The sequence below is a fragment of the Callorhinus ursinus genome, unplaced genomic scaffold, assembly GCF_003265705.2.
Source record: "Callorhinus ursinus isolate GAN/ISIS: 27379988/994484 unplaced genomic scaffold, GSC_fseal_2.0 scaffold13, whole genome shotgun sequence".
Classification (NCBI taxonomy): domain Eukaryota; kingdom Metazoa; phylum Chordata; class Mammalia; order Carnivora; family Otariidae; genus Callorhinus; species Callorhinus ursinus.
Window position 1 is genome coordinate 41960299 of NW_027397075.1, and position 12173 is coordinate 41972471.

Below are 12173 nucleotides of genomic sequence, written 5' to 3' on the forward strand. Positions count from 1 at the left end.
TGGATTTTTATTCGACTATTACCAAATTCAGCTGCTCTAGAAAGCCAGACATACCTATAATGCTGATTTTTGTTTTAAGATTATATAAGTCTCAGTGTTATTATGCTAAATGGAAAGATGCTTCATGTTCATGGATTGGATGACTTAATATTAAGATGGCAGTACTCCCCAAGTTGAACTGCAGATCACAAAAAATGTTCTAAAATTGTTTGTATTGATGACTGTACAACACTGTGAATATATTTTAAAAGATGTAAAATGTCATGTAGCTATTTCCTTTGATAATACCAAAAGAACTGGATCTAGCCCACAGAAGGCTGACTAGAATGACCAAGAAGACAAAGCCCTCTGTACTTATTCTCATTGCCTATTTTCTCTCCTTCAGCAGTAAAATATATGTGGCACCTGTCAGTAGTTCTCAACCCTGGCTCTATGTTAGAATCATGTGGGCTCCATCCCAGACCAATTAAGTCAGAAACTTTGTGGGCCCAGGTTCAACCTCTTAAAAAATCTCCCAGGACTTCAGTTTTCTGATCCAGCATATAAGGAGCTTAGAAGTCATCACCCCATTCTATCAATAAGTAAAAAAACTGAACAAACTAAAAAATCAACAAGCCTTCATAGATCTATCAAAGGAGGAAGATCACAGGGCAAACTGAAACAGGTGAGTACAGAGAATCTCAACTTACCAAAGCAGAAACCCACCTCAGTGAGAACCAAAAAATGGGGGAAGAAATTTAAGCTGTAACTGATAAATTGCTAGAGGTTCTGTAAGGACAAGTTGGGGACATAAAACAAAACAAAACAAAACAAATCCCAGGAAGACTCAATCACAGGAGCAGGACTCACAGTTTTGTGCATTTTACCTCCAGGAGCTCTACCAGGTTCTCACAGTAAAGATCAGAGAAAAATCCTTTTGGGCTTCCAGGAGAGGGAGGCAAAAAGTAACCATTTTGAACACACCAGAGAATTCTGAGAAAGGCATGCCCACAAGAGAAACTATTTTACCAGACCTAACATATTGGGGTTTTATCAGAGTCTAACCAACCCAAGTGAAAGAAAAATAGCCAACTCCAGCTACTCTAGACTTCCACGTGGGAGAAGGCAAATACACAAATCCAGCCCCCTCTGGCCATCCTGGACCACCTAAATGGGTAAAGAAAAAAAAAAAGGAAAAACTGCTAAGCATTTGCAAAATTGACAGTCCAGCAGCACAGGCTCACTAAAAGCCTATGATCTAATCATAAGACTATGCAAGCATACCTTGGCTATATCATAGATTCAATGCCAAACCACTACAATAATGTGAATAAAGTGAGTCAAGTGAATTTTTTTGTTCCCACTGCATATAAAATTTATGTTTGCACTATACTGTAATCTATTAAGTATGCAATAGCTTTGTGTCTAAGAAACCAATGTCTATACCTTAAATAAAAAATACATTATTGTTAAAAATGCTAACTATGATTGAAGCCTTCAGAAATTCATAAGCTTTTTGCTGGTAGAGGGTCTTGCCTCCATGTTGATGACTGCTGACTGTTCAGGGTGGTGGCTGCTGAAGACTGCAGTGGCTGCAGCAATTTCTTAAAATAAGACAACAATGAAGTTTGTCACATCAATTGACTATTTCACAAATGATTTCTCTGTAGCATGCAATACTGTTTGATAGCATTTTACCCACAGGAGAACTTATTTCAAAATTGGAGTTGATCCTCTCAAAGCCTGCCATTGCTTTTTCAACTAAGTTTACACAATATTCTAAATCTTTGGTTGACATTTCAACAACCTTCACAGCATCTTCACCGGGAGTAGATTCCATCTCAAGAAACCACTTTCTTTGCTCATCCATAAGAAGCATCTCCTCATCCATTCAAGTTTTACCATGAGATTGAAGCAATTCAGTCACATCTTCAGGCTCCACTTCCAATTCTAGTTCTCTTGCTATTTCTACCATATCTACCGTTATTTCCTCCACTGAAGTCTTGAACTTCAAAGTCATCCATGACAGTTGAAATCAACTTCTTCCAAACTCCTGATAATGTTGATATTTGGACCTCTTCCCATTAATCACAAATGTTCTTAATGTTCATTTGTGAATACTTTCCTGAAGGTTTTCAATTTACTTTGCTCAGATCCATCAGGGGAATCACTGTCTATAGCAGCTATAGCCTTAAGAAATGTATTTCTTAAATAATAAGACTTGAAAGTCAAAATTACTTTAATCTATGGGCTGCAGAATAGATGTTGCATTAGCAGGCATGAAAACAACATTAATGTCATTGTACATCTCCATCAGGACTCTTGGGTGGCCAGGTGTATTGTCAATGAGCAGTAATCTTTTAAAAGGAATATATATATATTTTTCTGAGCAATAGGTCTCAGTGGGCTTAAAATATTCAGTAAACTATGTTATAAAAAGATGTGTTATCATCCAGGCTTTGTTGTTCCATTTAGGGAGCACAGGCAGAGTAGACTTAGCAAAATTCTTGAAGGCCCTAGAATTTTTGGAGTGGAAATGAGTATTGATTTCAACTTAAATTCACCAGGTACATTAGCCCCTAACAAATGAGCTTTGAAGCAAGGGTTTGACTTCTCTCTAGCTATGCAAGTTCTAGATGGCATCTTTCAATATAAGACCATTTTATCTACAATAAAAATCTGTTGTTTAGTGTGGCTACCTTCATGGATTATCATAGCTAGTTTTTCTGGATAACCTCCTGCAGCTTCTACATCAGCACTTGCTGCTTCACCTTGCACTGTTATGTTATGGAGATGGCTTCTTTCCTTAAGCCTCATGAACCAAACTCTGCGAGCTTCATACTTTTCTTCGGCAGCTTCCTCACCCTTCTCAGCCTTCATAAAATTGAAGACAGTCAGGGCCATGCTCTGATTAGGCTTTGGCTTAACGGAATGTTGTGGCTGGTTTGATCTTCTATCCAGACTACTGAAACTTTCCCTATATCTGCAATAAGGCCATTTTGCTTTCTTACCATTTGTGTGTTCACTGGGATAGCACTTTTAATTTCCTTTAAGAACTTTTCCTTTGTGTTCACAACTTGGCTAACTCTTTGCTACAAGAGGCCTAGCTTTCAGGCTGTCTCAGCTTTTGACATGCCTTGCTCACTAAGCTTAATCATTTCTAGTGGGAAGACATGTGACTCTTCCCCCCACGTGAATATTTAGAGGCCATCGTAGAGTTATTAACTGGCCTAATTTCAATATTGTTGTCTCTCAGGGAACAGGGAGACCTGAGGGGAGAGAGGCAGGGGAATAGCCACTTGGTAGAGCTGTTCTATCAAAATACACATGATACTTATGATTAAGTTTGCTGTCATATAGGGGCACAGTTTGTGCTCCCCAAAACAATTATGATAATAACAACAACATCAAAGATCACTTGATCACAGAGAACCATAACAAATATAGTAGTAATGAAAGAATTTGAAACACTGTAAGAATTTCAGGAATTCCAAAATATGACAGAGACCCTAAGTGAACAAATGCTGTTAGAAAAATGGTGCCAATAGACTTGCTCAACACAAGTTTGCCACAAACCTCAATTTTTTAAAAGAATGCAATGTCTGCAAAGTGCAGTAAAGTGAAGTGCAATAAAACAAGGTGTGTCTGTAGGATGTTCTTTCTTCTTTCACACCATACCACTACATTATTAAAGTCCTGTTTACCACACTTTTTTTTTTTTTTTTTTTTTTTTTTACTAAGTACATCATGTCTGGCTTTCAACAAAAAACTACAAGGCATACTAAAAGGCAAACAACTCAGTCTGAAGACAGGGCAAGCATCAGAAACAGACCAAGATATGGCAGGGATGTTGGAATCATCAGACCACAAATTTAAAACCAGTATGTTAAGGGATCTAATGCAAAAAGTGGCCAAAAGACAAGAACAGATGGGTAACGTAAGCAGAGAGATGAATATTCTAAGAAAAAATAAAAAATAAATGCTAGAGATAAAAAAAAACTGAACAGAAATGAAGAATGCCTTTGATGGGCACATTAGTAGATTGTACACGGCTGAGAAAAAATCTGAACTCGAGGCTTTGTCAATTGAAACCTCCAAAACTGAAAGGTAAAAAGAGAAAAAACTAGAAAAAGGGAAGAGAACATCCAATAACTGTGGGACAATTACAAAAGGTGTAACATTCATGTAATGGGAAAACCAGAAAAAAAAAGAAAGGAAAAATATAAATATTTGAAGCAATAACGATTGAGAATTTCCCCAAATTAATGCTAGAAGCCAAGCCACAGATCCAGGAAGTTTAAAAGAACACCAAGAATAACTGCCAAAAAAAACTACACTTAAGCACATCATATCCAAACTACAGAGTATCAAAGATAAAGGAAAAAATCTTGAAAGAAGCCAGAGGAATAAAACACTTTAGGAGCAAAGATAAGAGTTACATCTTACTTCTCAGTAACCATGCAAGCAAGAGGCAAGAAGAGACTTCTCTACAGATCTCCATTAGCTCACCTGTAAAATAAATCTGGTGATTTCCATCCCAGCTCTCACATAGTAAATGCTCCATGAAGGGTTGTGAATATTTTAAAGTATCTGTTAGGGGCTCAGGAGGGAAAAAAATTTTTTTTTTTTACCTCCTATTAATAGTAGATTCATAGGACATAAAGGAAATCCTCTAAGTGACTATGTAGAAATTACACAGAAATTCATGGGTTTGTGGATGTCCTGGCTACTCAATGCTCATGAACTGCATGAAGAAAAGCATTCAGATTCTTTTCAGGATTTAACTCTTCAACTATGTCACTCCTGGTCAATCATTTCCTTCATGTTCCAGGAAATTTAGGGAAAAGGTAGAAAGAGGGGGAGCAACTAATGTCCTCTCTGCAAGCTCTGTGCCTGGCCCCATGCAGAGCACTTGGCCTACATTGTTCCAATTTGGTTTCCAAACAAACCTTGGAGGTAGACATTAACATCTTTATTTTACACTTGTTGGGACTCAACAAGGTTAAGTAATTTGCTGATGATTGTGAAGGTACTAAGCAGTGGAGATGGGATTTAAAACTACCCTGCCTCCTGGAAAAGTATGAGCTCATAGGAATGGCAGCCGGTCCTCCTGGCCCAGACTCTTGTTCAGGGGAGGGCCCATGTGTCAGAGCTTCTGGGTGGGCCTGGCTGGTCCATGGTCTTAATCCAGAATGGGAAGTAATATTTCCATGAATTTCTTGAATGGAAAATGACCTTAAGAGCCTCTGGGGAGCAACATATTATTTTCCTGTGCCCTTTCCTTTAAGAAGAGTATGGGAGGCCCACCAATTGCGAATATGGACATCTTTATTCTGGTTAATGATCTGCAGCTCTGGTTGAAGTATAGGGGTGAGGACTGGCACCCCAAGGTGCTACACACAAGCTGCCCTTTCCTCTGCAGCAACACTTTGGACCAGTTGGAGGCTTTCAAAATGAAGGACAGACATTTTTTCACACTTTTGTAAAAAGAGGGAAGATTTTATGTCATTTCCTGACACATGCAGCTGGAAGGCTTCTGAAGGTGGAAGGTGGAAGGTGGATCTCTGTCTCTCTTGCTGTTTTCCCCTGCTTCTTTCTGTTACTATTAGTTTGAATGGGTTGTATGAACTTCCTAAAAAAATAGAGAGTTCTTAAAGTATCAAGAGTTATTGGAACATAAAAAAAATTCATAAGGAAAATTTGACATTTCTTCTTTAATGGGCTAGTCACAATTAGATTTGATTACTGATTTGATTTTTCTGGTAAACATCACGGTCTACACTAATTGTGAAGTCAGCATAATTAATTGGAAGGTCATGGCAGGCATAAAGTGCACATTCTCTTTTTTCCTTTACATTCCCAAACCTAGCACCCTTCATTTACTCGTGCTATCAGCATGTATTTACGGGGCAACTATTATCTGCACAACTATTATCTGCATGTCACTCTGCTAGGTATTGGAGGCATGAAGAAAAACAGGACATGGTCTCTGTCCTACAAAGGTTTATAGTTTAGTAGGTGAGGGATCTATATAAACAAGGATCTCCAAAGAGGGGGAAAAAGTGTTGCAGAAGCAGAGGAATTGGTGGGAAGAGAGAGGAGACAACCAGGAGGCGTCACTGTTGGGATGTCTCTTATCACCTTGACTACCAGGGGGAGTGGGAAAGGGAAGGACATTTTATACTACGTTGCTGGGGAATGGAATGCATGAGGAAGAGAGGCAAGAGATGAATCTGGAAATCCAGATTGGGGTTAAATTGTCAGTGGTCTTATATAATATGCCATTAAGGAGTTGAGGCTTTTTCAGTCAGGCAAAGAAAGGTTGACAGCCAGCAAGGAAACAAAACCTCAGTGCTACAATGGCAAGGACTGAATTCTGCCAACCACCTGAATGAGCAAGGGGATGGATTCACCCCCAAAGCTTCCAGAGAGGAATGCAGTTCTGCACACCTGACATTAACCTGATGAGTCCCAGGTCAGACTTCTGACCTATAGCACCATAAGATAGTAATTTTGTGTTGTTTATTGGTAATTTGTTATGTTAGCTAGAATACTAATACTAGAGGAGGCCAGCATCCTTCCCTGGCCTTTTCCTTTGATGCCAGTGACCCTCATGGGCCTATTGTTTGGACTTCTCTTCCTCCCTTCTAATGTTTTCTAAGATAGACCCAGGACCCATACATAATTACAAGGGAAAGAAAAAGTTTAAAGCAAAGATTGCATTTGTTGGTCTGTGGGCCAATGATGCCCACAGCCAAGTTTTGTTTGACTTGCATAGTATTATAAAAACTTTAAATTTCATGTTCTTTTTCTCTTTTCCTTTTTGCCTTTTCTCTCTCTCCTCCTCTCTCTGCCTCCCTTTCTTCTTTTTCTTTATTTCCTTATTTTTGTCTTAAGTTAGGAAGCTCTGGCCACACTGAGGGTGACCATGGGATGAGAACCAGCCAAAGATTCAGAGTGGTGTGTTCTAGTCCAGACTCTGCCACTTACTACCTGGTGGTCTGGGGAAAGCCACTTACCTTCTGTGTGTGTCAGTTTCTTTATCTGTTTAAAAATAAGTAATTTTTAACTTGGTCACTCACAGGGTTGTGAGGATTTCCTAAGAATGGATGTGAGTCATTGTACAAGTGGGAGATCCTAGCATTAAGATCCCATCTGTTTACTGTTGATAAAAACAGCACCTTGTTTACTAAAGTGTTTAATGCCATCTACATACATTTCTCATGGGATTCTTTGACAACCGTGAGTCAGAGATTTGCTCAAGGCCATGCAGCTCCAGAGTGAATTAAGAACTCAGGTCTCTTGACTCTAAGAGTCAGGTGATCTGTTACATGCCCATTGTGGAAAGACCATCTCTGACAGAACCCCCAGGATCAAGGAGGGTAGAGGTGCTTCTGTTCATGCTCTCTGCTCATATCTTATCCACTGAAGTCCCATCCTACCATGTCTGGGCTGACATCCCATGGATCATTCCAGGGCAGATGACACCAGGGCTTTTCATTTCTGACCAGAAAATTTCTGTCAGTGTTAGGAGGCTTCTGAAAGATGATGTGCCTCTGTTGGGAGCCTGACTTGACTACTTGTTCTCCTTTTTGGTGCCAGGTAATTTTGGTCTGAAGGAAGAGAGAAGAGTGGCCAGTTATTAGAATGGCAATGAGGTAACTGGCATACTCTTGCTGGTTTGTTGCTGTCATTCCCTTTAGGAATGGCAGTGGTCCAAACCAAAACCCTTTGACCTCCGGATAGAGCTCCTTGCATTCTTATTCTCACCTTCCTCTCTAAGAACTATTAACCCCTGAAGCTATGCATTGTCTTTCTGTACAAAGAACTCCAAAGTTCCTGTCTTCCAGGCACCAGCACAGGCAAGTGATACTGGGGCAGCTCTAGACTCCTGTTGGCTTTGTAGAAGGTCTGAGAAGGTGGGATGGCTGGTAAGGAAACCAGGCCTTCTAGTCACGGAGCCTGCTATCTATAACCTCAACTTTCAAGCAGCTCTCTGGCCCAGTTGTGTTTTCCATGACCCCCTGGGGATTTTCTCAGAGCCCTAACTTAGCATTAATTCCACTTTGGTGCTTGTACAGAAGTGAGTTAGGCTGAATCAGATTTTGACAGGCTCAAGTCCTTTATGCTTTTTTTGCCAATATCCTGCCCAGTAGAACAATTCTTCTTCTTTCCATTTTATGCACCTTACCTTGAAGGCTGGAGTATTAGGGAGGCTGGTAATAAAAGATCATCTAGGACACTCTTCTCCCAGCAATAATGTTCTCCTGGAAGGTGGGTCGGGGGATCCAACTTCCTAAAAGTGCCTGTCTTAGCTGGGATACCCACAGAGAAACCCTTCCTTAACTATCTTGACTATAGGACTCTCTGGAAGAAGCAAGCTCAACTTCTTGGTTTCCATATGCTAAAGAGTGTCAGGATGTGGAGCTAGGTCTCTGGGAAGTTTCTCCCCCATCTCCCATTGTACACTTGGACAAAGCAGCTCTGAACTGAGGAAGAGGACTTCTGACTCTTTTCTACCCTAGGACAGGACACAGCTGCACGGTGGAGAGTGCATGTCTTGATGGGGTAAGGTAATATAGAGATCTTATATAAATATATGATAAATATTTTTATCATATATATGTATGATAAGTATAGATAAATATAGAGAAATATAGAGATAAATATAGAGATAAAGATAAATATAGAGAAACACTGCTTCAGAACTTAGGGCACAGGCACTCACTGGAGGGTCTCCAGCCCAGGAAGTCCATCCCAGAACAGCTTCCAGGGAAACACCTTCGGGGAAGGAGTTGGGAAATGGAAGGTGAAGCAGTGATGCTCCAGGGACATTAAGGAGACCTGGTTTGAATGCTGCAATACCTTTGGTCTTAGGAGACATTTTATCTGGATGCAAAGGTCATGATGCCGACCCCATAGACCCAGGGAAGTAACATAAGGAGATTAAGCCAGATGAACACAGAATCACAAAACTTTAGGACTGTTTGGACCCTATGGCTCATGGGCAATATTCCATAGTGGCCTCCCCCATTAAGCAATGAGGGGACATATGCAAATGGGCAGAAGAGGCAAGTTGGCATTTTATGTCCATAAGCAGTAGAGAGAAGCAGTATCTCCAACCTGGAAATAGAAGTGAACAATTGATACAGAAAAAAAAAAAAAAAGGCTTGTCAGGAGAGACCATGTGGAAACCAAGGCAACTTTAACACTTGGAAGTGGGATTAACTCCTTGAGGCTGAAGATGGGGGGCGAAAAGGATATAACATGGCTCAAATATGGGAGGCTAGGACAAGAGTGTTTATTACAGGGATAAGACGATCAGTAGCAGGCACTTCCAGGAAGCAGGAGGTATGGGGTGGAGGTCCCAGTCAAGCCAGCAGGTGCTCTCAGAGGGAGGGGAGGATAACAATTGGGACCTTATGATTGTGTCTTCATAAAGATCCAGACCACATGCAGAGAAGCCAGCAGAGATACAGAGAAGCTTAAGGCACCTGCCTTCAAGGGGCTATAAAAGAACTAGGAAGATACAATTATTCAGATGAGAGCTGTGCACAGAGCCCCAGAAAGGCAGTCACGAGACCTGCTTCTCATCCCATCTCTGCCACTCACATGCTGTGTGGTTTGAAGCAAATTGCTTCACATTTTGGGGACCTCAGTCTCCTTGTGGTCAATAAGGAGATTGGCCAAACTGGATTAGTGTCACCATCTAAATAGTTAGATCAGCGGGATTCCAACTCCAACTCACAATTTTGGACTGGACTTGTTACTACTTCTCGCGGTTGAGGCCGAAACCACTCAATACCTCTGAGTAAGGTGAATCTTAAGATGGCATGGTCTCCTGGAGAAGAAGGAGAGGGAGTATTAAAATCCCTTATAACACCCAACAAAATAAATGTTTATATGTAAGCAAGGAAGTTCTTGACAATATTCCCTGGAGTATAGGTTGTTAATGATAGACATTATCTAAATCCAAACCTCTGTATTTGAGGTCATGGGTCTGGGGTGGAAAGAGGAGAAGCAAGATGCTCAAGGTTACTCAGCTCATACACAGTGACTCTTCAGGCCAGGGACCCAAGTGCCCTGACTCCTTAATTTAGGGCATCCTGTTACCCTCTTCCAATTTCAGACACCAGAAAAGATTTGGGGATTTACTCCCCTGGAGCTCAGCAATAGGAAATGAGCCAAAGGTGGAAGCTCTTTGGTTGCCCCTAAGTTCTCGCTCTTCTGAGTATCATTTGCCCACCCTGCCTACCCATCTCCCTTTTCTTTCCCTCTTATTATGCCCCACTTCCACCCCTCCACCCTCACCCCAAATAAGCCCTTGTACCCCCAGGGACACTTTTCCCCACATACTGAAAAGACTGCTGATGTGACATTTTACAAGGCAGAAACAAGGATACTGAGCAACATTCATTGACCATTGGGGCAGCTGCAGCCAGGGAGGTAGAGGATTTATTTCCTACTTAAGTGAGGAACTTCTCAGAGGGGCAGGAACTTAGCTCTACAACCAGCCAGAGCTGCTTCTCCCACTGTTCATGCAAGCTAGGGATAGGTTAAGGTTCAAAGGCCTCATTTGTACTCCCCAAAGGGGGTGGGATACTTGTTTGTGAGGAGGCTGGAAGGGGGGCAGGGTTAAGTATCTGTAAAAATGGACATGAGAACTGCATAGGTTTGAGCTAAAACCATGGAATGTTCAGTTCTCTCACAGGACAATTCTCTGGTGTCTTTAAGACTCCTGTCTTATCTCCAAATTTTGTTCTGATGCTGGTACTGTTTTCAGACTCACAGACCTGTTCTCTTTGGTTCTCAGAACCCTCCACTGCAGTGACATCCAGCCTTGCCCTCTCCAGGCACTGCTCTGTGCACCCTCCTCCCTCTCTTTAAAATTTCCTTTTGCTTAAGTGTTGATCTCAGTGCAGATATTAAGAAAGGGATTGAGTTCAACTGCTCTGCTAAGAAAACATATGTCTGTGTATGTTTTCAAACATATCTATTTGCTTATTTATAAATATATTAATAATATACAACATATGAATAACATATTAAGAATATATTAATAATAAATATGTAAATCTCTCATAATCACACCATACAGAGATAATCCTATTAACACTTTATTTCTGAAATTTTCCCATACTCTCATAAAAATTATATATATGCGTAAAGATATATATTTACCACATTAAATCATACCCTACATCCACTTTTTAATTTTCTCACAACACCATAAAACAGATGCTTTTCAAATGGCATGGTTTCTGGAGATAGTTGGAACAGGGGGCTTCTTAAATAGCAGTAAAGCAAGACACCACCTCCATTTACCCACCACATGGACCATGACCTATATCCTGAGGCTATTGAAGAGGTACCGCTGGGGAGTGTGGTACATGGGTGGGGTACCCTTTTGCTGGTACTGATATCAACAGATAAAACACACTAATGCTTCTCTGAGAGCCAAGTTAATGAGATGCCCCCCACCCCTCCAGGAAATATCCTCTATGAAGTCTTACGTTGGTCCTTTGGACACTTGCTTTCCCTTCGTGAGTCTCATTTGCTAGAGAATGGGGCTATAGGTCATGGTAGAGCTTACCTCCACTCCAAGGAGAATACTTGTGCATGGGCTTAGGAGAAGTTTGTTTATCCTTGTATGTCTTCCCCCTGTACTGGAAGTAAGAGCAGGTTGCCTTCCAGGAACAAAACCTGTGAGAAGGTTGGCCTCTGGTCACATGGAGAAAGCTACCAGCTGAGGAGGCTGGAACACTGAGCACAGGGCAACTGGGTCAAGACCACTCCTCAAAGAGAGTGGAGTGTCCAATAGAGAAGAGGAAAGATTTGGCCTTGGAGTTCTGCCTGTCAGAGGCCCTTCTTCTGAGCCCTCTCTGTGTCCAGGCCTAGCTCCACTGAGGACCCGGTATGGACAGTATGTTGGGATTCCCTTCTGGAACCAGTGAATGGAGTCTGTAAAGAATCTGCTATATCCAGGTCTGAGGAGGAGTCAATCCCTCTGATGCTTGCTTGAGCATCAGACTATGAACTCCCCACTTAACCTCACCTGGTGCAGCCAGAGCGTCTGACTGGTTTCCTCTTAGGTCCCAATCCCTGGTTTCATCCTGTCCCTTACCGAAGGTCGTGACCCTGTCATCACATTCCCAGCAGCCCTTTCCCCGGAGTAGACCCCTGCTCCTCACATG

At 41.4% G+C, this 12173-nt stretch overlaps 1 protein-coding gene across 3 annotated transcripts in view; it reads right to left on the reverse strand.

Moving 5' to 3' along the window:
* Positions 1-1520: 1520 nt before the first annotated feature.
* The window catches only part of RGSL1 (regulator of G protein signaling like 1), a 110841-nt gene continuing 100188 nt past the window's right edge, over positions 1521-12173 (reverse strand). The window contains exons 19-21 of one of the 3 annotated variants that reach the window (XM_073900146.1): positions 11573-11682; positions 9728-9820; positions 1521-1583 (exon numbers count right to left, since the gene is read on the reverse strand). In XM_073900146.1, coding sequence (XP_073756247.1) covers positions 1582-1583; positions 9728-9820; positions 11573-11682 — 205 coding nt within the window. In that variant the 3' untranslated portion in view covers positions 1521-1581. Of the gene's footprint in view, positions 1584-9369; positions 9821-11572; positions 11683-12173 lie in introns of those variants that run through there. The other 2 variants (XM_073900145.1, XM_025878082.2) reach the window with 2 other exon arrangements.